Below are 24,073 nucleotides of genomic sequence, written 5' to 3'. Positions count from 1 at the left end.
CGAATTATCCTAATTCTAAATGGGATAAAAAAAAAGTTGATTTTTCTATTACAAATTTCCGCGGTTGTAGAGTATATTGATTCGTTAGTTTAAAGCGGACCTTACACGGTCAACTTTATTGACAATATGATGACATTTGAGAGCATAATGACAGCTGAACATGGCCGACGACGCAGAAATCCGGATTTTCTGATTTTCGAGCATCAATATCGTGACATTTCATATGGATGCATGATGTTGACGTTTTACCTCACGGACTTCCAGACTGAGTTGCCAGATATGCAAGCGCACATTTAATTTTTGTTAGTCTTTTTTGCGATTGCAATTAAAATTTATAAACTACTGAAACTGTAGGAATCACAAATGGAAGCTTTTGGTTTGGAAAACCGATACTTTGAATAGCAAAATACGGTACTTTTCACGATACCAATCAAAACTTCAAAGTAAACTGACAATGTGATGGTGAGAGAGTGGAAGAAACTTAACAACGTTTTAGGATTTTTTTAACGTTGAACTCGATCATTCTTTGCGCTAGTGAGCGGGTTGTGTGTTTCTTCACACTACGCTATAAAATTTGGAGAATGAGAAGATCTGGGAAAATCACAGATGAAAAAACATCATGTGTTAATTCAAGCTACAGTAGAATCCCGATTATCAACGGAATCGTCGGGCAAACTCACCGCGATTAACGAAAATCGCGGATGACCCATTAAAGGACAAAAAAATGCAAACACGAAAAGAGATGTTTCAACATAAAAACTATGTTCTATCAATACAGAAATCAATCAACTATCCATCTATAAGGTCGTGTACACCAGTGGCTAAATAATGTAAAAGCCATGACCACAACAAAAGAGCATGGGCCTACCACTCACTAACAAATTCCGTAAAGGCCTATTGATTTACTATGGAACTCGCAGACACGAATAACCCGCTTGCGGATAATCGGGGTTCTACTGTAATAGTCTCATTTATGGAATAAAAACATTTGCTTGCAGATAAAATAACTTGCATATATTTTCGCAAACTATTTAAAATAATCTGGCATCTCTGAAACTGAAAGGAACAGTCTGTATTTGTGAAACGAGTATTATGATGTATTTTTGAGAAGAAAACCCGAATTCTAAAGTGTAAATTATGAATGAAAATTAACTTATACGAATCAAATTAGTATTCTATGTGAATGCAAATCACTTTTTTTCTGCAAGTGGTGAGAAAATCTCATACAAAAATTATGTCTGAAATTGACGTTATATTATAATAATACATTTTAGTAGGAATATCTGAAAATTCAGGGGAAATAGGTTAAGTTAAGGTTAGGACTTCGCGCTTCAACTAATTAAATAATACCAAGTAGATATTTTTATTCAAATTTTACCAATTGAAAATTGCCTTTTAGCCTTCTAATCTGATAGAGAATAGTTTCGATCCCAAACTCAAATGTCGCCACTAGCCATCGCGAATATTCTCGTTGTCTCGGGTTGAGGGCGATATTGACCGTGTAAGGTGGAAAAATATTGATTGAGGTTAGACCAGATGTTAAAAGCCTAGCTGTCACGATATTAAAGACACTTATTGTCAATCCGGTTGATTGTGTAAGGTGCCCATAAGAAAGTGCCTAACCAGCCAATCATGCCTAAAATATACACTACGAATTGTAAGAAAAAAGTGATAAAATACATAATCTGAATATCTTCTCAGTCTGTTTTATTTTCGATTCATTTTCTTTCAGTGTTTTGCCGTAAACAATCTGCGCACACTATCAACAGTGCCAATGTTTTCATGCGAGCCCGCCTATTCGTATACATTTGTTTACCACGAATATACACCGCTACTGGACCAACGCCGCCAAAACAAATCACTCACACTTTTTGAACACACACCCGTCGAGAAGATCCATTCATTTTAAATCAACGATTCATTCTGATTCCAGTTTTGACAGTTCAGAACATGTGCTACGAGGTGTGCTCTGGGATTGATGTGAAATAAGCGTGAATAGTGATGTTAATGGTAACTATTCTTATGTGATATAAAGTACGTAGTATCAGATAAGTGAAAGACACACAAAGAGCAACTTACTAATCGGAGTTGAATGAAAAATCGAAACCCAAAGTTTCACGTCGTCCAAAACAAACTCAACCCGCCTGCGTTCATTCGCTAGTTAACCGCTTCAGTGCTGAAATTTTTAATTTGCATCCATAAGATGACCATCGATCAAAACGTGGAGGTTAATCTCGACCCCACCAATCTGCATTTCACGGTGTTCAGCTCCGAGGACATCAAGCGGATCAGTGTCACGCAAATTGTTACGGCGAGATCGTTCGACGAGCTGGGCCATGCCATCCCCGGGGGTCTGTACGATGCAGCGATGGGTCCGAGCGGACGGGGCGAGGTGTGCAGCACCTGTGTGAAGGACATCGCACAGTGCGAAGGACACTTTGGTCACATTGAAATTTGTTTGCCGGTGTTCAATCCGTTTTTCGTAAAGACGGTATACAATCTGCTGAGGGCTTGCTGCACCAGCTGCCACCGGTTGCAGTTCCACGATGCGATGAAGAGCTTGCTGGAGCTGCAACTGCAGCTTGCGGATGCCGGATACATTGTGGAGGCGGAGGAACTGGAGGTATACAAGCAGAAGGTGGCGATGAATCCGGCCGATGGGCTGCCCGAAGGGGTGGAGTACTATTCGGAGCTACTGATGAATCGTAAGGATGGTGGGGTGAAGTTGATAGTAGCGTAAAATGTTGATGTTTTTTTTGTTATTTACAGATCCGTACAATAAGTTGGGTAACACAAAGAGCTCGGATGCGATTCGTACTGCTATCGTTAATAGCGCGATGAAGGAAGGTGTGAAATCCATTTGCATCCACTGCAAAATGGCTATCAGGAAGATCAGGGTTTCCAATAAACGCCTGGTGTTCAGCATGAACCGAAACGAAATGAAGGCTTTCTAGTGAGTATTTGGGAATCTTGGCTTTGGTCTTTGGTTTGATCGGTTGTTGTTTTTCATTGTGGAAAAATAGATTTTCATTTCATTGTCTTGTTGAATGGAAATGGCTTCGGAAATAATTAATTTGATGTCTCCGTTAGTCAAATTCTTAATAATATCGGGTGCTAAAATCAATCAAGATTTGGCAAACAGTTTTGGGTACAAATTAAAAGATGCAATAAGAGCAAAATCAAGCAATTTGATTAAAAAAAAAATGTTGAAATGAACGCAGATCCAGAGACACCTCTGCTATACAATTTACGTTTAAATTCAAAGAAGTGCCACACGGTGGGGAATCGCAGTCCACCAGGAAAAAAATCAAAATTATCTCAGCTGTTTCGTAATATTTTCCCTTTTAATATTTAATATTCGAGTGCTTAAATCCCAAATTTGGGCGCAATTTCATGAAATCTGATTTTTTATGACTTTTCAGAGACTGGCATACTGAAGTTTTTCCAACAATTTTGCAGCTTTAATAATACCTTGGATTTTTTTGGCGTCAACGAAAAAGTTGTTCGAAAAACTATACAAAACAAATCTTTTTCATTCGATGTTGTAAAATTTGATCATATTAGGCCCAACAAAAAAAATTAATGAAAAAAAGTGATGTTTTTAGAATTCCAACTTTAAAGTATTGTTGCCGCGGTTTACCACGGTTGTGACTGCATTCAAAGTTTAGACAAGAACATAAGCTTTCATATGTACAAATGTACGATTGATGGAAAATGCGTCAATTCCTTAGCAAATACAACTTCTGTGCAACGCTGGTGTGCTTGTGAAGTTACAATATTAACATGGTTGGATACGGCATATCGGCTGGGATTCAAGCGCTGGCAAAAATTTAGTTTCGAAACACATGCCATACCACCAAAAAAAAATTAGGTAAGAACAGATCGGTATTTCTGCCCAGCAATCCCAATCAATGGAACTTTCACATTTAGGAAAGCTTCAAAACTAGAATGGGTCTCATCATTGACAAACCAAAGGCTGTAAGTTTTTTGTGAATCCGGAAACGAGTTCCGAAATAACTGGCGTGAACTAAGAATTGATTAAACTACTTCGAAATATTCTTATAAAAATTTGTGGTGCAGACTCAATCCACTTCATTTTTAAGCAAATGCATGTTTTCAAGCGATTTCTTGTAGAAAATTATCAGACCGCCAGAGATGCCAGATTTACAAATATGTTTGTAAATTCACAGACATATCTGTAAAACACTTTATTCTTGTTGCAGATTTTTGGATATAACAATATTTCACAGGTTTTTGAAAAATGAGAGGCTCTATTCATCACATCAAAGATGTTGCCCGGCAAACTTTCTGATTGGCCCATCTGGTGTGTATGAAGTTTGGAACTCATACACATAAGTAGTTTTGCCCTGACATCATTGCAGACGAAAGAGAGGATACGACTATTCACAATTAATGAAAAATTGCATTTTCTGCAAGTAGGGAAAATCTTGAACGAAAATTGTCTCTGATAATTATTTTCTGTTCTGGATAATATTTTTTTGCTGAAATGCAAGGAGATTTATGGAAAAATAGTTAAGTTAGGGTCAGAACTATGTCTTCTAAGTATTTAAACAACATCGAATAAAAACATTCAAAATTTCAACAACTTAAATTTGCTTTCGGGTCTGCTTATGACGAAATATGGTTTCTGTTCGATATTGTTACCACAGACATGGTTCATGGCCGTGTGGTGATCTAAAACTTGTATAGCCTTGCATGGCGGATGGAAAATATACACTGCATTTTCTTATAAATTTCACCAACGACAAGATCGCAAGCCTTGGTGGATGTCCAATATATCAACGAAAATATACTGATTTTAATAAAAATTAACAATGCAGACATAAAAACAAACAAACTCAAACAAACTTACAACACATAAGTTATTTTTAATTCAACATATTCATTACAAATAATTTTTTATGGCAGAACTACGTTTGCCGGGTATATAGACAGCCATTCCATGCAAAACCGATATAGTGGTTCTCAGATTTTCATCAAAAGTGGTAATTTTGTTCTTTATCGCAAAACATTAGAACCGTATTTTTTATTTTTTCATTAGACCCATTTCCATTGTAGGGTGGTCCGAAAAATAAATTTTTTCCACTTTTTCCCAAAAATGACAAATGAAAATTCATAACTTTTGAATCACTGAACCGATTTAGATGATCGACATATCAAATTGAAACTAATGACCTTTTATTAAAAAATATTGAACTTGCGAAAAAAAAAATTATTTTAGCAATTATTGATTGTAGTCGTTTTTTATTTTTTTATGACTTTGGACCAGAGGGCGCTATATTTTTTTATGACTTTGGACCAGAGGGCGCTATATTTTTTTAATATTTTTTTTAAAGCTGAGGATTTTTTACATAACATATCTCGATATCAGAGATGCTATTTTTTGGTTTTTTAGATATGATTTTTTAAAAGTTAACCGGTGGTTCGAAAAATAATTTTTCCCCCGTTGTCCAAAAACGATTTTCTGCAAAAAATCATAACATATGAACTACTGAACCGATTTAGATGATAGATGTATTGAATTGAAGTCAATAAGCAAACTTTGAAAAAATATCACACTTGCGGGTAGATTAAATTCTAGTCGCATAGGTCTAGTTTAGTCACATAGGAATATTGATCGAAGACTCAAAGCATGTTAGATTTACAAAACTATAACTTATCAACGATAATCATAACATTTCTGATATTGAGATATGTTATGTAAATAATCCTCCATAAAAAATATAAAAAATATAGCACCCTCTATCTTTAACCGAGAAAACTATGAAAAACTAACTCAATCAAAATTCAAATTTGCGCAAAAGTAATATTTTTGACGTGGGACTACGTCTGACCGGAATATATGGGGGGTAAAATGAAAACATAAACACTGAACATGCAGGAAAAAATGCAAGATTTCGAATGCTTATAACTCGAACATTTTCTACTGAATCGGAAAGATGTTTGCATCAATTAATAGGGAATATTTCTACGCATCTATCGCAATTAGTAAAGTGTTATTTTCCATTAGGTAAATAATTGAATAACTGTAAAATGTTAAGCGTTATCTAAACGCACTTACTGCCTCGTTTTGATTGGCCCGCTTTACGGTTTCCCCAACACAGACTTCAAAACCAAGCAGCCTTGGGGAAATTCAGAATTGCAAATACATGGAAGTAGGGGGACTTTTGTTCTCTCCGAAATGTGTTCCCTAACACCGACTTCAAAACCAAGTAGTATTGGCGAAACCGACATTACAAATACATGAAAGTAGGGGGAGCTTTTGTTCTCACCGGAATGTGTTTCCCTAACACAGACTTCAAATCTAAGGAGCGTGCATGAAGTTGGCATTGCAAATACATGCAAGTCGGGGGTATTTTTGTTCCGACTGAAATGTGTTTCCCTAACACAGGCTTCAAAACCAAGGTGTCTAGGAAAATTGGAAATGCAAATTCATGCAGGTCGGGAGTATTTTTGTTCCGACTGAAATCTGATTACCTATAAAGACTTCTAGACCAATGTGTCTGGGGAAATCGGCATTGAAAATACATGCAAACTGCGAGTACTTTTGTACTCGCTTACCTTTGTACAGACTAGAATGCGTTTCCCTAACACGGTCTTCTAAACTTAGGTACCTGGTAAGATCGTGCAGACACTAGAGACATTGCATTTGTTCAAATTTTTTCTCACAACGCAAATATATTGAATTCAATTGAATTCGGAAATTGTTTTATTCAATCAAAAATTTAATCAATACAAACAAATGATTACTAAGCTAAGGTAGTCCCACGTCAACCTTGCGGTAATATCATAGATATAACCCACCCATTTTTTTCAAAGAAAAATAACTCGTAAGCTTCATTTTGATATGTCGATGATATGTTTTCCAATAGTCCAATAGTTTAAAAGTTATGAATTTTTGTAGTGGGAAAAATGGGGAAAATTGTTTTTTAAACCATCGATTAATTTTGAAAAATCATATCTCAAAAACGAAAAAAAATAGCATCTCTGATATCGAGATGTAAAAAATTATCAGTTTTCAAGAAAAAATATAAAAAATATATAGCGCCCCAAGTCCAAAGCCATGAGAACATTAAAAACGACTACAATCAGTAATTACGAAAATGGGATCCATATTCTCTGCAAGTTTAATATTTTTCAGTTAAAGCTCATTGGCTTCAATTTGATATGTCGATCATCTGAATCGGTCTAGTAGTTCAAAAGTTAAGAATTTTTGAAAAATGTATTTTGGGAAAAAAAAAAAAAAGTTGATTGTTCGGACAACCCTGAAATGGAAATGGGCACCCTAATGAAAAATTAAAAAAATACGGATCTAATGTTTTGCGATAGAGAACAAAATTACCACTTTTGACGAAAATCTGAGAACCACTATATCGGTTTGGCATGGAACGGCTGTATATATACAGGGAAACTTCGATATAACGTACCCTCGTTATAACGTACCCTCGATATAACGTACACATTTCCAAAGTGTAGAGGAAAAAAAATTCCAATATTTTTTTTCTAATAGAACAATGAATTATCTGTATTGTGATGCTAAAACAAGTTTTGTACCTTCAATCAATCCCGAAATACAGCTGGTTTTGTAATTCCGGATTTTAAATGAATCATGCTTTAATCAACAGTACGAAGGGAAACATCATGAGAAAGGCTGGTTTCGTCTTCTGATTGAAGTTATTCATTGACTTTACTAAAACAGCAACACAATAATGTATTATAGACTACGTTTGTGAGTGCTTTATTATGCTTCGATATAACGTACAATTCGATACAACGTACAATTTTGAAAGTGAAACGTACGTTATATCGAAGTTTACCTGTACAAAATACAATCTTACGTGCATCGCGGTACAAAGTATTAATGAATATGTAAAAATTAACGTGAAAATACATTTCTATAGATCTGCACACTTTTACAGACTTTTCCACATTTTTAACAGACATTCACATGTTTTTACAGACTTTTTTTTTAAATCATCTGGCATCTCTTCGTTCCACTTTTCATCGAATATTTTCAAATCGCATGAGTAAACATTTACGTAACTCTGACTTCGTTTGTTTTCATTTCATTCGAAAAAAAATTATGTCAAAGAAAGGGGACATTAAAAATGCGTTGCTCAGTGAAAGGCTGAGATGCTCTTCCAGAGATGCAATGGTCAATTAAACAATTGACGGAAAAAATGTAGTTCATTCATTTTATAGTTTTCATTATTTTTGCCCTTGTTAACAATACCCTTTTTATAGTGTTGATTATCATAAGAAAAAAAATTCGAGGGGTTGTATCCGAGACGCGAACGTAGGGCTACGCAATCTTTTTTTTTTAATTTCTTGGTTTATCATTTCGGATATTATTTGATAATACGTCGGAATTTCATAGATAACTCTTTAGTAAAAAGTCCCGGGACCCTGAAAAAGTTTAATGGCTTGCGTGGTTTTGTAGAATCATTTCGAGAAGAAACGATTCTTTCTTGCCTTTGCGAGAACAATAAACTAATTGGTCATATGTCACATTTTGTTTTCTTATATCAATGCACGCATTGCACTGAGTATTTAACGAGAGACATCTTCCGTGCATCGCCATATAACAAGCATCAAACACGCGTCTAACAGATGCACACAGTTGCAGCGATAGAAATGAAGCATCGCGAGAATGACCGTTTATGAAAAATCGTTTCTCCATTCTCGGTCAAAACCGTCCACAAAGCTAGCTTGCACTCTTCTCTTGTTTCTCCTGCTTTGCCATGGCTTGGATGGTTGTATTAATTGCAATGCCAGATGTACTTGAAGTTAAATATTCGCTAGCGTTCACAGCTTGAGGGGAAACATAAAACACAAAACGAGCAGAATAAGCAACGTTTGTTGTTTCGAGCACAGAAAGATTCTGAGAATTTTCCTCAGAGGAGATGCGACATCTTACTTACTATGCAAGTTTCTTACCATTCGTTGTTTCTATTCTAGCGGCTGCATAAGTTGCCCGTTATCGACAGCTCTGTTCGGGAAAGCACACAAATGAACAAAATAAATGTATGGGGAAATGGGAATGTTTCCAATTTTCATCAATTTAAACCATATACAGACTATGGGATTGTAATGTATAGCATATCAAACAAATCTTAGAAAATTTCCGATTCGATTGGTATGCAAATCGTTAAAATCCGTTCGCAGCAAGAATAGTTATTAACGTTAACTTTATTTCATAAAAATATGACCTGTTTTCTGATTTGGCACCCTTAATGTAAGACGTAGTCCTACGTCAATAACACTCCTGATCGGTGGATCTATTTTTTGACGTAGGACTACGTCTTTCATTTCTATACCAGGGTGTAAAATCAAAGTTTCGAAAACGAAATCGTTACGCCGGAGACCGAGATTTTGAGCGTTAATAGCTCCTAAACAACTGAACGAAATGGTATGATAAACACTTTATTCGAAAGATAAAATGTCTACGCGTTTTTTACTTGTTACTTTTTGATCCAAAAACTTGTTTCAATAGTCTTAAAATTGCAGGCTATTGAAATCACCAATCGGTATATAAGCGAGCGCCGCTCGGAAATCCACTCAGTTCTAATTGAACAGCGATTGGAGCATGTTGTCGCTGTTGTGGTGAAGCTCTTCGTTTATCATGAAAGCGCGGATGAACGGTGTCACCAAGAGCCTGTTTGTGCACCTTAGGCTAGACATGAATCCATCAGGAGGAGAGTGATGCCACAAACGGTTCCCCGGGAAGATCTCGAAGCAGCCGATACACACACACATACACGCGCGAAATTCTTTCCGTTTGGATGCCATTCAGCATCGAGAAAGATCCGGAAAATAATCTGCCAGTTCCTCTGGGAATTTAAAAATACATTCATGTGAAAGAGTTTATTTTAATGTTTTCTATCCATGTAACACTGTGACCAAATATGTTTCAATCAAGTGCTATTAACAGGTGGTTATCGAGTTAGCATTAACCACTGGTGGGCTTCCAGTATCGAGGAAAATGTGGAAATATCTAATCGTTACTGAAAATATCAGTAACTATCTGCCAGTTTCTCTGGGAATTTAAAAATTCATGTGAAAGAGTTTATTTGAATGTTTTCTATCCATGTAACACTGTGACCAAATAAATTTGATTTTGTGATTTTTCAATCAATCGCAATTAACAGGATAGCTTCTGACGATTATTCTTCCCCATCAGTAGGATATTTCCGTATCCAACATTGTATGCGCCCGCAATCGATTATTGCTCAGTCGCCGAAAGTTCCGAGCTCAGAGTGTTCATTCCCCTCTAGTTTGCCTTCCAAATTGCCATCGTAAACCACGCCTTCTCTCGATTCAATCACGCACAAAAAGCATACTTAAGCGATATTCTGGTGGTGAGACGCATTCATTTTTCGTGAGGACATCGACAAGACAACATCGTTGCTGAGGATGCTGGACGGCGAAAGATCGAGATCTGCCCTGAAACGCAAGCAGTTTGTTTGAAACTGTGAGGGAGCACAGAGAAGCCGATCCTTCAGGAGAAGAGAAGGTGACCATCGAAGCAGCCGCTACACACACACATACACGCACGGAATTCTTTCCGTTTGGATGCCATTCAGCATCGAGAAAGATCCGGAAAATAATCTGCCAGTTCCTCTGGGAATTTAAAAATACATTCATGTGAAAGAGTATATTTTGATGTTTTCTATCCATGTAACACTGTGACCAAATATGTTTCAATCAAGTGCTATTAACAGATGGTTATCGAGTTAGCATTAACCACTGGTGGGCTTCCAGTATCGAGGAAAATGTGGAAATATCTAATCGTTACTGAAAATAATCTGCCAGTTCCGCTGGGAATTTAAAAATACATTCATGTGAAAGAGTTTATTCGAATGTTTTCTATCCATGTAACACTGTGACTAAATACATTTGGTTTTATGATTTTTCAATCAATCGCAATTAACAGGATAGCTTCTGAAGATTATTCTTCCCCATCAGTAGGATATTTTCGTATCCAATATTGGATGCATAAAACCTTGTACCTCCAACGTAACGCTCTCGTTTTCGAAGTCCCCCAAATATTCATTTATTCATTCATTCAGAATGGATTTAGATTCAACTTCAAACAAAGGATCACTGAATCAACGAAAGAGCTACGTCACCATTGCGGTTATACCATAGAAATAACCCACTTTCTGTTTTTTTACATTTTTTTTCTTTTTCTTTTTTTTTTTGGATCTTTTTTGACAGCCGTTTTGATTCAGTCCGCACTACCTAGCGTTAGGTTCATCTGTACTCCTGATACTATATGACTACTGCTATGCACAGAATTTTACTTCATGGCTATAGAATTATTCAAACCGGAATATTATCTATAGAAAAAATTACCGAAGAGTTTACTGCATAAACAAAATTAAATATTAGGTATACCGGTAAGTTTCTTCAGTTTTACAACAGATGGCGTAACTTGATTATTATTCCAGTGAATCAAATTTTCAGGCATTCGTTGCTTCATTCCCATCGCTGCGACTGTGTGCATCTGTTAGACGCGTGTTTGATGCTTGTTAAATGGCGATGCACGGAAGATGTCTCTCGTTAAATACTCAGTGCAATGCGTGCATTGATATAAGAAAACAAAATGCGACATATGACCAATTAGTTTATTGTTCTCGCAAAGGCAAGAAAGAATCGTTTCTTCTCGAAATGATTCTACAAAACCACGCAAGCCATTAAACTTTTTCAGGGTCCCGGGACTTTTTACTAAAGAGTTATTTATGAAATTCCGACGTATTATCAAATAATATCCGAAATGATAAACCAACAAATTAAAAAAAAAAGATTGCGTAGCCCTACGTTCGCGTCTCGGATACAACCCCTCGAATTTTTTTTCTTATGATAATCAACACTATAAAAAGGGTATTGTTAACAAGGGCAAAAATAATTAAAATTATAAAATGAACGAACTACATTTTTTCCGTCAATTGTTTAATTGACCATTGCATCTCTGAAAGAGCATCTCAGCCTTTCACTGAGCAACGCATTTTTAATGTCCCCTTTCTTTGACATAATTTTTTTCCGAATGAAATGAAAACAAACGAAGTCAGAGTTACGTAAATGTTTACTAATGCGATTTTAAAATATTCGATGAAAAGTGGAACGAAGAGATGCCAGATGATTTAAAAAAAAAAGTCTGTAAAAACATGTGAATGTCTGTTAAAAATGTGGAAAAGTCTGTAAAAGTGTGCAGATCTATAGAAATGTATTTTCACGTTAATTTTCACATATTCATTAATACTTTGTACCGCGATGCACGTAAGATTGTATTTTGTACAGGTAAACTTCGATATAACGTACGTTTCACTTTCAAAATTGTACGTTATATCGAAGCATAATAAAGTACTCACAAACGTAGTCTATAATACAATATTGTGTTGCTGTTTTAGTAAAGTCAATGAATAACTTCAATCAGAAGACGAAGCCAGCCTTTCACATGATGTTTCCCTTCGTACTGTTGATTAAAGCATGATTCATTTAGAATCCGGAATCCTGAAAATTTGAAAGCTACTGTCATTGCGCGTCTTTTTCAGTATATGTCAAAAAGTTGAAGCGTAAACAACATAGTCTTTTGCCACTTCGAATATGTCGAATTTCGTACCAACGAGAGTGTTTTTGCGGGGAGTGGGGACTTCATTACTTCAAAGTGAAGAAAAAAGCTGCGGAAAGTCATCGCATTTTGGTGGAAGTTTATGGTGACCTCCAACAGCACGAACGTGTCAGACGTGGTTTGCACGGGTTAAAAGTGGTAATTTTGATTTGGAAGACGTTCCGGACCGCCATAAAAGTTTGTAGATGAAGAATTAGAGGCTTTACTCGATCAAGATCCGTCACAAGCGCAACAAGAACTTGCAGATACACTTGGAGTAGCTCAGCAAACCATATCCGATTGTTTAAAAGCAATGGGAATGATCCGGAAGATAGGATATTGGGTGCCGTATGAATTGAAGCCACGAGACGTCGAACACTGTTTTTTCACGTGCGAACAACTGCTCCAACGGCATAAAAGAAAGATTTTTTTCATCGAATCGTTACTGGCGATGAAAAGTGGGTCCATTACGACGACAATCCCAAACGTCGGGCGACGTATGGATACGCCGGTCATGCATCAACGTCGACGGCCGCGCGGAATATTCACGGCCAGACGGCGGAATATTCACGGCTATCTATTTGGTGGAACCAGCTGGATGTGGTTTACTATGAGCTGCTAAAACCGAATGAACCTCCACCGACGACAATTGATGCGTTTGAACCATGCACTGAAGGAAAAACGGCCACAATACGAGCAAAGACCCGATAAAGTTATTTTGCAGCACGCAATGCTCGGCCGCACTTTATAATTCATAAGTACTATCAATGAAAAATTCAAAACGATAGGCTGATTTACATGTCTATAATTGGTAACCTTGCCATTTCGACTAATAACCTTGAAAATTGAATACAAATGAAACACAAATTTCTGCATTACTCGAGAATTAATCAAACAAATAAAACCAAATTATATGCTTAATTAAGCATATGGAGGTTTTAGGGTGCAATAAATGTTTGTATGGGGGTTAGACACTCTACCCCCCTTTCTAAGGTGAGGGGTTCGGGGTGCTCCCATACAAGTGAAACATAAATTTCTGCATTACTCGAGAATTAATCAAGCAAATGAAACCAAATTCGGCATGTGGATGTTTTAGGGTGCAATAAATGTTTTTTAAGGTGGGGTCCCGTAAAAATAATACACATATTTCAACCAAACATGACAATTGAATTTTTTTTTAATGTGATAAAACGCACTCCTATATCTTCTTATATCTATATAAATAAAAATGGATCACCGAATGTGTTGATAAGAGCAAAACTCGAGAAAGGAATTACCCGATATAGGGCTGTCTTTATTCTATCATATTTTCTGTACCAAACATTTATTCCATGTAACGGAGAAACGTGTTGTTTGGAAGTGGTTGAAAAATCTCGAACGAGAGGTGTGTCTGAAAATAGTCTGATATTATAATGACGAGTTTTGGTAGAAGTACTAGGAATTTTATAGTAAAAGGTAATTTTAAAGGGTATATGACAAAATCAATCAATGAACAGTTCTGCGATTGGACCTTCTGAACGTGCGCTTAGTAAAAAAACCTAAATGTGATTACGAAAAATAAATTTTGGGCGGGACGAAGTTTGCCGGGTCAACTAGTGTACTATATTCACCCTTTCCAAAGGTTACAGTATACAAATGTTTAACCGATTCAACGCATGGAATGTTAAAATGGCGACAAGAGGCTCTGTTTCATTTATTTCGATCCTCCGTAGTGATTTCGCTCTTGAACTTTGTATCGAGCAAAACCGTTGTGTGTGACATCAGCGCTAGGAGAGACTACTAACTGCTTGCTAGTTGGAGCGAGACTGCGTATTAGAAAGCGTGGATGGTGTATTTATTTAATTGGCTCCCTTACAGAAGGATGTAGTTTTGAAGTAAGACTAGTTGATTCAGGTGAAATACAGGAGGCTGAATTTATTAAAAAATCTGAAATTTGATGAATTCGTGAAGCTTAATATTATATTTTGTGTTTGGGTGGCAGTATCGCATCAGTTGAAAGAATTTTCTGCGATTATCAATATTTGGACAACAGAAAAGTCACGGCATAAACGCTATGATAATTGTTAAACAGAACTTTGATCTGGAATGAGACAAATTTTATGATAAATGTTCCAAAAACCATAATCTGCTTCACTAGTTCTCTTCAGCATACACATTTTTCCTTTTGGTAGCGACCAAAGCAGGGACAGCTGAGAATGTTTGATTGATTGGTTTTGTTCTCGGTTTTACTCACTCACCAAATATTCTTCAAAAAATGTTTCGTCTAGTTTTTTTTTGGTTTACGGGTCCCGTTTTTATTCCTGAACTATTTGGTCAGCCTAACTTTAAAGGAAAACCCTAATATTTAATTACCTCCAAGATAACTCCTTCAGCTCAAACCTTTTTGCAGTGAAACGAAGTGGGACCTTAATATTTTTTTTTGTTTTTCTTTATAATTACTCCGTTTGGGAATTATTTCAATGGCATGTGCACTTTTATCATTCCAGCGAAAAGAACGGCATGAGCGACGTCAGCGAGGACAAGATCAAGATGTCGAGTATGGTGGTTTTTGCCGAAGAATGTCAGCAATACTTTCACGAGCTGTACAAAAACGATGGCGCCCTGCTGCAGCTACTATTCCCGATCCTGACCAACAGTTCCAGCTCGATGAAGCATCCGATCGATCTGTTCTTCATGGATGTGATTCCGGTGCAACCCCCGCTGGTGCGTCCCGTCCGACGGGTCGATGGCATGGAGATCCTGGAACACCCGCAAACATCTCTGCTGCGGAATATTCTGATGGCAAACACGACGCTGCGGGCGATTTTGGTGCTGGCGAAGAGGGAGGGCGAAGAAACGGGTGATGCGATGGAAGTTGAAATGAAGAAAATCTATGCCGCAGCTGAGGGTGAGAGTACCCACGAGAAGATGTACAGAGCTTGGATATTGTTGCAAAATTTCGTCGATCAATTGTTGGACATCAATGTTGCCCAGGATCGGAACAAAAGTCGTGGCTTTGGGCTGAAGCAGATCATAGAGAAGAAGGAAGGCCTCGTACGGATGCACATGATGGGGAAGCGGGTGAATCATGCGGCTCGAACGGTCATCACGCCGGATCCGAACATCGGAGTGGATGAAATCGGAATTCCGATTACGTTCGCTAAGAGGCTCACCTATCCGGTTCCGGTGACTTCATGGAATGTTTCGGAGCTGCGGAAGATGGTGCTCAATGGACCGGAAGGTTATCCCGGTGCGAACATGGTGGAAGATTCGAATGGCCACGTGAGTAGGATTTCGAGCACGAATGTGACCCAAAGAGAATCGGTTGCCAAGACGTTGTTGACTCCGCACAGTTCCAATCAACAGGGTGTTAAGATTGTCCATCGTCATCTGCTGAATGGGGATGTGCTTCTACTTAACCGGCAGCCGACACTTCATCGGCCCAGTATAATGGCCCATAAGGCCAAAATCTTGAGCGGAGAGAAGATCTTCCGGTTGCACTATTCGAACTGCAAATCCTACAATGCCGATTTCGATGGTGATGAAATGAATGCTCATTTCCCGCAGAGTGAATTGGCACGCAGCGAAGCGTATAACATTGTGGCCGTTCCCCATCAGTATCTGGTTCCGAAGGATGGCACTCCGCTGGGAGGTCTTATTCAGGATCATATTGTTTCCGCTGTGAAACTGTTCATCCGAGGCAAGTTCTTCAATCGGAATGATTATCATCAGCTGGTTTACCAAGCGCTTTGCAATCAACGGGGCGACATCGAGTTGCTCCCACCGACCATCCTCAAGCCGGCAACGCTTTGGTCCGGAAAACAAATCATATCCACGATTGTAAAGAACATCATCCCGAAGAAGATGCCCCACATCAATATGATTGGAAAGGCTAAGCTGAGCAATAAACACTGGCAAACGCAGCCATCTCGCGAGTGGCTTGCCGGAGGCACTCCGTTCGTGGACAACGAAATGTCCGAAACGGAGGTGTTCATCCGCAACGGGGAATTGCTGGTAGGCATCCTGGATAAGAACCACTTCGGTGCGACACCTTACGGCTTGATTCACTGTATGTACGAGCTATACGGTGGACATTGCTCCTCCGCTCTGTTATCCTCGCTTTCCCGACTATTCACCTACTACCTCCAGTGGGAAGGATTCACGCTGGGTGTGAAGGATATCCTGGTTCAGAAGGCAGCGGACAAAAAGAGAGCGAAAATAATCAAAGCTTGCCGCCAGATTGGCCATCAGACTGCCGCTTCCGCCCTAGATTTACCCCCGGATGTGTCCGAATCCGAGCTGAACGCTCGAATGCAGGAAACGTACGCCCGGAATCCTAAATTCCGCGCCATAATCGATCGAAAATTCAAAACGGCACTCGACACCTACACCAACCAAATTAACGAAGCTTGCCTTCCGGGTGGATTGATCACGAAGTTCCCCGACAACAACCTCCAGCTGATGGTGCAATCCGGGGCGAAGGGTTCCACGGTCAATACCATGCAAATCTCCTGCCTTCTCGGACAGATCGAGCTGGAGGGTAAGCGACCTCCACTGATGATATCCGGGAAGTCGCTGCCCAGTTTTGCCATCTTCGAGACGTCACCCAAGTCGGGGGGATTCATTGATGGTCGCTTCATGACCGGAATCCAGCCACAGGATTTCTTCTTCCATTGTATGGCCGGCCGGGAGGGTCTCATCGACACGGCAGTGAAAACCAGTCGCTCCGGGTATCTCCAGCGGTGCTTGATCAAACATTTGGAGGGGCTGAACATCAACTACGATATGACGGTTCGCGACAGCGATAACAGCGTTGTGCAGTTCATGTACGGAGAGGATGGAATGGACATTTCCAAAGCCCAGTTCATCGAAAGCTCGAATCACTTCAACTTCCTGGACCTTAACCGTGACGTAATCGTTCGGCCTGAGCTCACCAGGATGCTGGCAAACGACGAGGATATGAACGACCAGATTAAAGCGCACGTGAAGAAGATGAAGGGCTGGTGTAAAAAGAACGGAACCGCTCTCCAAAAACGAAGAGTCTCAGCCTTTGCCAAATTTTCCACGGACATGAACGAAACCGTTCGCGCAGAAACCAACGATCCGGATCGACTGAAATCCAAGAGCGGTCGTATCCGTCTCACAGAGAAGCTTATCAAGAAATGGATCAAAGCAGCGCCGGAGGTAAAGTCAAAATACAACCGCAAAACAGCCCCGTGTCCCGATCCCACGGCGTCACTCTTCCGACCCGACAGCTGCTACGGATCAATCTCCGAGCATTTGGAACAGCTCGTCAAACGATATCGATCCGCGCAACGACCGCTTCATGACATCGACGAACTGTTGAAGGTGAAATACAGCCACGCGCTGGCCGCCCCCGGCGAATCGGTAGGACTGCTGGCGGCACAATCCATCGGGGAACCGTCGACCCAGATGACGCTGAACACGTTTCACTTTGCTGGTCGGGGGGAGATGAACGTCACCCTGGGTATCCCTCGGCTGAGGGAGATTCTCATGTTGGCGTCGGAGAACATCAAAACGCCTTCGATGGAGATTCCGTTCCGGGCGCACAGGAGTGCCCGAAAGATGGAGACGATCGCCGAGAGGATGAGGAAAACGCTGAACCGGGTGACGGTTGCCGATGTGCTGGAAGGTTTGTGGTTCTTTTGAAATTTTGAGGGGTTCGGACAAATTTGGATGCTGTTTGGATTTTGGATCTTCAATCAAAAAAAAAAGTGTGTCATTTCGAATAGTAAGATTTCCATAGGCTCTGCGTCAGCTTCAAATACGTTTCAGATAAACTACAAATGAACGAACGCATAGTGTTTCAACTATTGTTATACTGACTCATTTTATTCGGTATCATGTGATGCACTGTATTGTTAATATTTACACTTCCTTGCGCTTTGTCTTTAAACATTTAGAATCCAGAAACACAAAACCAGTTGTATCTAAGGATTGATTAATGGTACATATATTTTTTTTTCAAAATGCAGACAATTCATTGTTCTTTTAGGGTACGAAAAGAGTCCGTTACAGTTTTGATGAATTTTCATGCTTTTCTTCGGATACCCTCCATCAAAAATTTTGGTTTTCTGTTTGCTAACCTCAACGCCCATCTAACGAATTCCACGATCTTCGATTTTTCAATTTCCGCTTGACAATTACCCAATATTTTTCGATTGGGCGGAATTGGGAGCAATTGCGACGATTGAGGTCTTTTTCAATGTAATCGACCCCATTGTAGAGATGTGCCATCCGCTCATGAGTTGTGCATCCGACTCCCTTCATCATAGTGAGCGGATTCGGATCGGCTCGCAATCAAAAAAGCTGTCTTTCTGATTCTCATGGACTTGGAAACATCTGAACCGATCGGCGTTAAAATTTGTATGTAGGGATTTTAGGGGCCGCGGAAGGTTCTTACGATGGTTTGAAGCCCCTCCCGCATCTCTAAGGGAGGGCGATTAGACCCATGAACGTGCGCTTAGTAAGAAAACGTGAATGTTTGAAGGCAGCTTTGGAGATGAGAATTTTCTCAAAAAGGCCTGGTTTAGATAGCCTACCATCAACACGAATGATCAGTCAGAAGTGCAACGAAGTACTTCAGAATCATTTACTGCATCAAAAACAGTGTGATAATTGGGTAATTTGGGCTTCAAGGGCTTCAGATTCAGGACTGGCCAGCTTGTTTACCAGATCAAAACCCTATCAAGAACTTATAAGGAGTGATCGTATGAATAGTAGATGCAGCTTTCAAGCAGTATGAGTGATTTGGAGAGCTTAAACGAGCAGTATCCTCTCTGTAGAATAAGATACTCACCACAACATGGCGCAGCTTGGTTCGAAACCAATAATTTGAACTGATTGAGAACTAAAGATGACCTACGAATTAGAAATTTGTTGAAATTCGTGTCGAATTGGCGTTAATTTTGTAAAGAAGTGATAGTTTTTCCATCTGGTTCTATAGTTATGAAACACTGAAATTTTTGTTTTTTAAATGTTTCGCGCCTGAACACAACAATAAAGTTTAAATTGCCAGTCTGAAGATAGTTATAGTATACTACACTATCTACTTCAATTCAACCGACTTCTTTAATATCTCTGGAAACTCAGAAAAATGGAGTGGTTCTATAGTTATGAAACGCAGTGTATAAGATAATGAACCTTGACTCTGTATTTAATTGAAGGCGTTCTTCGATAAGATATCTGTATGATAGTTCTGTGAAGCGGAATTTCCATGAGCAAAGCTCATGTATTTTTCTGACAGCAAAATATCTATCTATATATATAAAAATGGAGTGATGTCTGTCTGACTCTTATGGACTCGGAAACTACTGAACCGATCGACATGAAAAATGGTATGTAGGGGTTTTTGGGGTCGGGGAAGGTTCTTATGATAGTTCGAGACCCTTTCCCCCTCTCTAAGGGGGAGGCTGCCATACAAATGAAACACTTCTGCACAGCTCGAGATCTAATCAAGCAAATGGAGCCAAATTTGGGATGGGTACGAGAAATGTTTCTATGATGGTATGACACCCCTTTCTCCTGCGGAAAGGAGAGGTCCGATAAAAATAATGCACATATTTCAACCAAACATGATAATTGAAAATTTTCAGAAAACAGTGAAGGAAAATGGAAAAATTAGAAAAATGGTTTCTGAGAATAAACTGATATTATAATGTCGAGTTTTGGTAGATGTACTGAAATTTTATAGTAAAAAATAATTTTAAAGGGTATATTAGAGATCAATCAATGAACAGTTCTGCGATTGCACCCATGAACGTACGCTTAGTAAGAAAACGATGTGATAACGAAAAATGAATTTTGGGCGGGACGAAATTTGTCGAGTCAGCTAGTTACAAATATTTATTTAGAGTTGGTGAAAATCCACAATTATGATCTGATAATATTTCAATAGAAATAAAATCTTCCTTTTTTTTATTAATTCGTTTATTTTTGCAGGCTCAGTAACTTAAGTTTAAAGGAGCCGAATTCTTAAATATAATTTTAAAACTATATATATAAACAATTTTCTTACATCTATGGTTAGTAAGGTGGAAAACCGATTACTCGCGGTGTACTCGAGTTTAGAAGGTTTAGACATATTTTTAGGAGAAGGATGGGGTATAAGGAAACTGTAACAATGTTGATGAACACTCAATTCTTACATCTGTTCGTATATCTATAGTGTTTTTACATTTCAACTTATTCTACTATTTATAGCAAGGGGACGAATTACCCGCAAAGGAAGGAAAGGAGGGTATAAGGACATAGGGACAATCACACACGAAGATCGATAGCTTTAAGGAAAACATATATATGGGACATGTAATCAAGGTCTAACCGAGCCAACACATCTCTCACCGGCACATTGGGCTGTCTTCCTCGGGCCCAAAGGGAGTTTTCTAAATTCGATCTGGCGACCAGATACACCTCGCACGACCAAACAAAGTGCTCGATGTCGCGATAACCTTGGCCACAAACACAGAGATTGCTGCTGGCAAGATTGAAACGAAAGAGTAGTGCATCTAAAGAACAGTGATTGGACATGAGTCGGGAGAAGGTGCGAATAAATTCCCGACTCAATTCCAGATTTTTGAACCACGGATTGAGGCTAACCTTAGGGATAATCGAGTGAAACCAACGGCCCAATTCATCTTCATTCCACTTGCGTTGCCAGTTAGCGATGGTATTTTTGCGGACTAAAGAATAAAATTCATTGAAGGCGATTTGACGCTGATAAATATCGCCTTCAATTGCACCTACCTTTGCTAATGTATCAGCCCTCTCATTGCCCGGAATTGAGCAATGAGAAGGGACCCAGACAAAGGTAATGACATAACAGCGTCTGGATAAAGCACTCAAAATTTTTCGTATTCTCTCAAGGAAGTACGGCGAGTGCTTTTCCGGCCTCACTGAACGGATAGCTTCGACAGAACTAAGACTATCCGTTACAATGTAATAGTGTTCAACAGGTCGTGAGGCGACGCGTCCAGCGCCCAATGAATTGCTGCCAATTCAGCAATATACACTGAGCTAAAATCTTCCTTGATATCAAGTAAAATCGATTTGTTCTATACGAGAAAATGGTATTTGAATTTCAGACGAAAACAACGCTAGACAACCATTTGTGCTTTACCTCTTCTGAACCCAAATTGCGCATCATTTTCTCCAGCTATTTTCGAATGAATTGTGGTCGCCGGCTGGATTAATAGGTTTCACTCTAACAGTAAATTGTCTCCAGCCCCGCGGAACAATGCTGCTGCAGAAATTTGCTAAACAAATTGGTTATTAGAATTATCGCACAGGTCATAAACCAATTGGGCTCGGTGAATTGAAATTACTCAAAATTAACCGAACCCTCCATGATTTCGACAATATCTCTGAGCTGTTGCCACCAAACTATAGCTCTAGGTGGGACATACTCAAGTTTCCGACTGTAGAGTTTATCCCAGCTATTTCTCAATCATTCCTGGTTCTCACCACTATTTACGGCTTCTCCTTCAGTCCCCAATTTTCTCCATCCTTCCCATATTTCTGAGCTGTCAAATCTCTAGTCTATTCAACCAAGGGTCTGCGCTCGCAGGTATAAATCTGATCGATTATCAAGATTCATAGAAATTGTCAGGATATAAAAAGAATGTATATAATAACGAACCCTACACCGACAGCGGTGAAGGTCGGAAATTTGAGTATGGACGAATATTTGTAATTTAAATCTATGGAACTTTTTGGAACTAACTTTGTCTGAAATTATGAGGGAAGATGTAGATATGGAAGGGGATATGAAGAATACCAACAATTCTTCCTAAATAAATGGCTTATGGGTGGTTCCTCAAACAAAAAGACTCAAGATTCAATGTATTCTATTGGCACAAAGGTGAACCTGATCGAAGAGGGTTAAAGCACAAAGAAAATACATTGTAGTGTCATTCGCGTCAGCCTAACGGAGCTGAGAATTCCATGTTTCCAACGATTGGGATGATGTTCGGAGACCACACTTTAACACCACCAAAAACAACGCCTAATTTTACTCTCACTGCAGATATCAAGGTGAAATGTCGACTGGTGCTACGACCCGTCCGCGGGATGGAATACGTCGTGAGGTTCAACTTTCTACCCCAGGATGCGTACTCGCACGACTATCGCATCGGGCCGAAAGAGATTCTGCACAAAATGTCGAGAGATTACTTCAAGAGTATGTTCCGCATCATCTTTCGATCGGCCAGGAGCAAGAATGTGCTGTGAGTGTATCTGCCAGATCCGCACGTAGTTTTAATTCACAACCATTTCTCTCTTTTCATCACGCAGAATCGAAACCTTGCAAGAGTCCAAATCCAATCCGGATACCAATCCGGATGTAGAAGACGAGATTGCGGATCGTGCCGAACCGAGTGCTTCTCAGTTTGGAGATGACGGAGCCGTCAGCTCGGACGAGGATGCTGAGGGGAATGATGGTGACGAGGATGCAACTGATTCCAAGAGGAAGAATAAAAAGAGTGACGAAGTGGGGTACGAGTCGGAGGAGGAGGGGGAAGTTGACGAAAGTGAGGATGAGCTGCCAAACTCCCAGGAAGATAAAGAGAACGAGAGTAGTGTCGCCTCGCCGGAGCAGGGCAAATCTGATAGCGAGGAGGAAATGATTAACGGAGGGGCACTGAATGTTTCCGACATTAATTTGGTGGAGGATACGGAGAAAATGCTTGTGGAGAGCCAGAGCCAAATGATCAGAGATTATATCTACGATAAGAAAGAATTTCGTTGGTGCCAGGTAATGTTCCATATGCCGATGAAATATAAGGAAATTGATTTCACCAAAATTCTGCGGGAAATAGCCGAGAAGTGTGTCATCTGGGAGGTAATTTACTGTTGTTTTGCGTTTTTCGTCAAAAACTGATGAATACATTCCAATTTTGGCAGATCCCCCGCATTCGGCGAGCCATTACCTATACCCAGAACGATCAGCTGTATTTGAAGACGGACGGTATCAACATCTACGCGATGACCAAGTACAGCAAGATCCTGGACCTGAATCGGCTCTACTCGAACGACATTCATGCCGTTGCTAAAACGTACGGAATTGAGGCGGCTTCACGGGTGATCGTGAAGGAAGTGCAGAACGTTTTCAAAGTGTACGGTATTACGATTAACCCGCGCCATCTGCTGCTGGTGGCGGATTACATGACTGTAGATGGAACCTTCAACTCGATGAGTCGCAAAGGAATGGAAAACAACGCCTCACCGCTGCAACAGATTTCGTTCGAATCCTCGATTCAATTCTTGAAGGCGGCCGCACTGAACGGGAACAATGATCATCTTGATTCGCCCTCATCGCGGCTCATGGTGGGTCAGCTGTGCAAAAGTGGAACTGGATCGTTCGGGGTGTATAACAAGGTAGATATGTGAAAAAGAGAAGCTCAAAGAGCGTTGATGTTATTATATAATAAATAAAAAGTTTGATTA

The 24,073-nt window shown here is 39.5% G+C and overlaps 1 protein-coding gene across 1 annotated transcript; it reads left to right on the top strand.

The window, feature by feature from the left end:
• Positions 1 to 1,841: 1,841 nt before the first annotated feature.
• LOC129768941 (DNA-directed RNA polymerase I subunit RPA1) lies at positions 1,842 to 24,073 on the top strand. Its single transcript, XM_055770892.1, has 6 exons — positions 1,842 to 2,705; positions 2,770 to 2,953; positions 15,118 to 18,263; positions 22,656 to 22,854; positions 22,922 to 23,468; positions 23,531 to 24,073. The coding sequence occupies exons 1-6, from the start codon at positions 2,204 to 2,206 to the stop codon at positions 24,014 to 24,016; spliced, it is 5,064 nt and encodes a 1,687-aa protein (XP_055626867.1). The 5' UTR covers positions 1,842 to 2,203; the 3' UTR covers positions 24,017 to 24,073.

This window comes from Toxorhynchites rutilus, chromosome 2 (assembly GCF_029784135.1).
Source record: "Toxorhynchites rutilus septentrionalis strain SRP chromosome 2, ASM2978413v1, whole genome shotgun sequence".
Lineage (NCBI taxonomy): Eukaryota > Metazoa > Arthropoda > Insecta > Diptera > Culicidae > Toxorhynchites > Toxorhynchites rutilus.
The sequence above is the reverse complement of the archived record's forward strand: the minus strand, read 5'-3'. Positions and strand labels throughout refer to the sequence as shown.

Bases quoted from the DNA above. Each gene is read 5' to 3' on its own strand.
- LOC129768941 (XM_055770892.1), top strand. From the start codon at position 2,204: ATGACCATCGATCAAAACGTGGAGGTTAATCTCGACCCCACCAATCTG. The intron at 2,954-15,117 runs GTGAGTATTTGG...TTATCATTCCAG, and splicing joins AACGAAATGAAGGCTTTCTA to CGAAAAGAACGGCATGAGCG. The intron at 23,469-23,530 runs GTAATTTACTGT...CAATTTTGGCAG, and splicing joins AGAAGTGTGTCATCTGGGAG to ATCCCCCGCATTCGGCGAGC.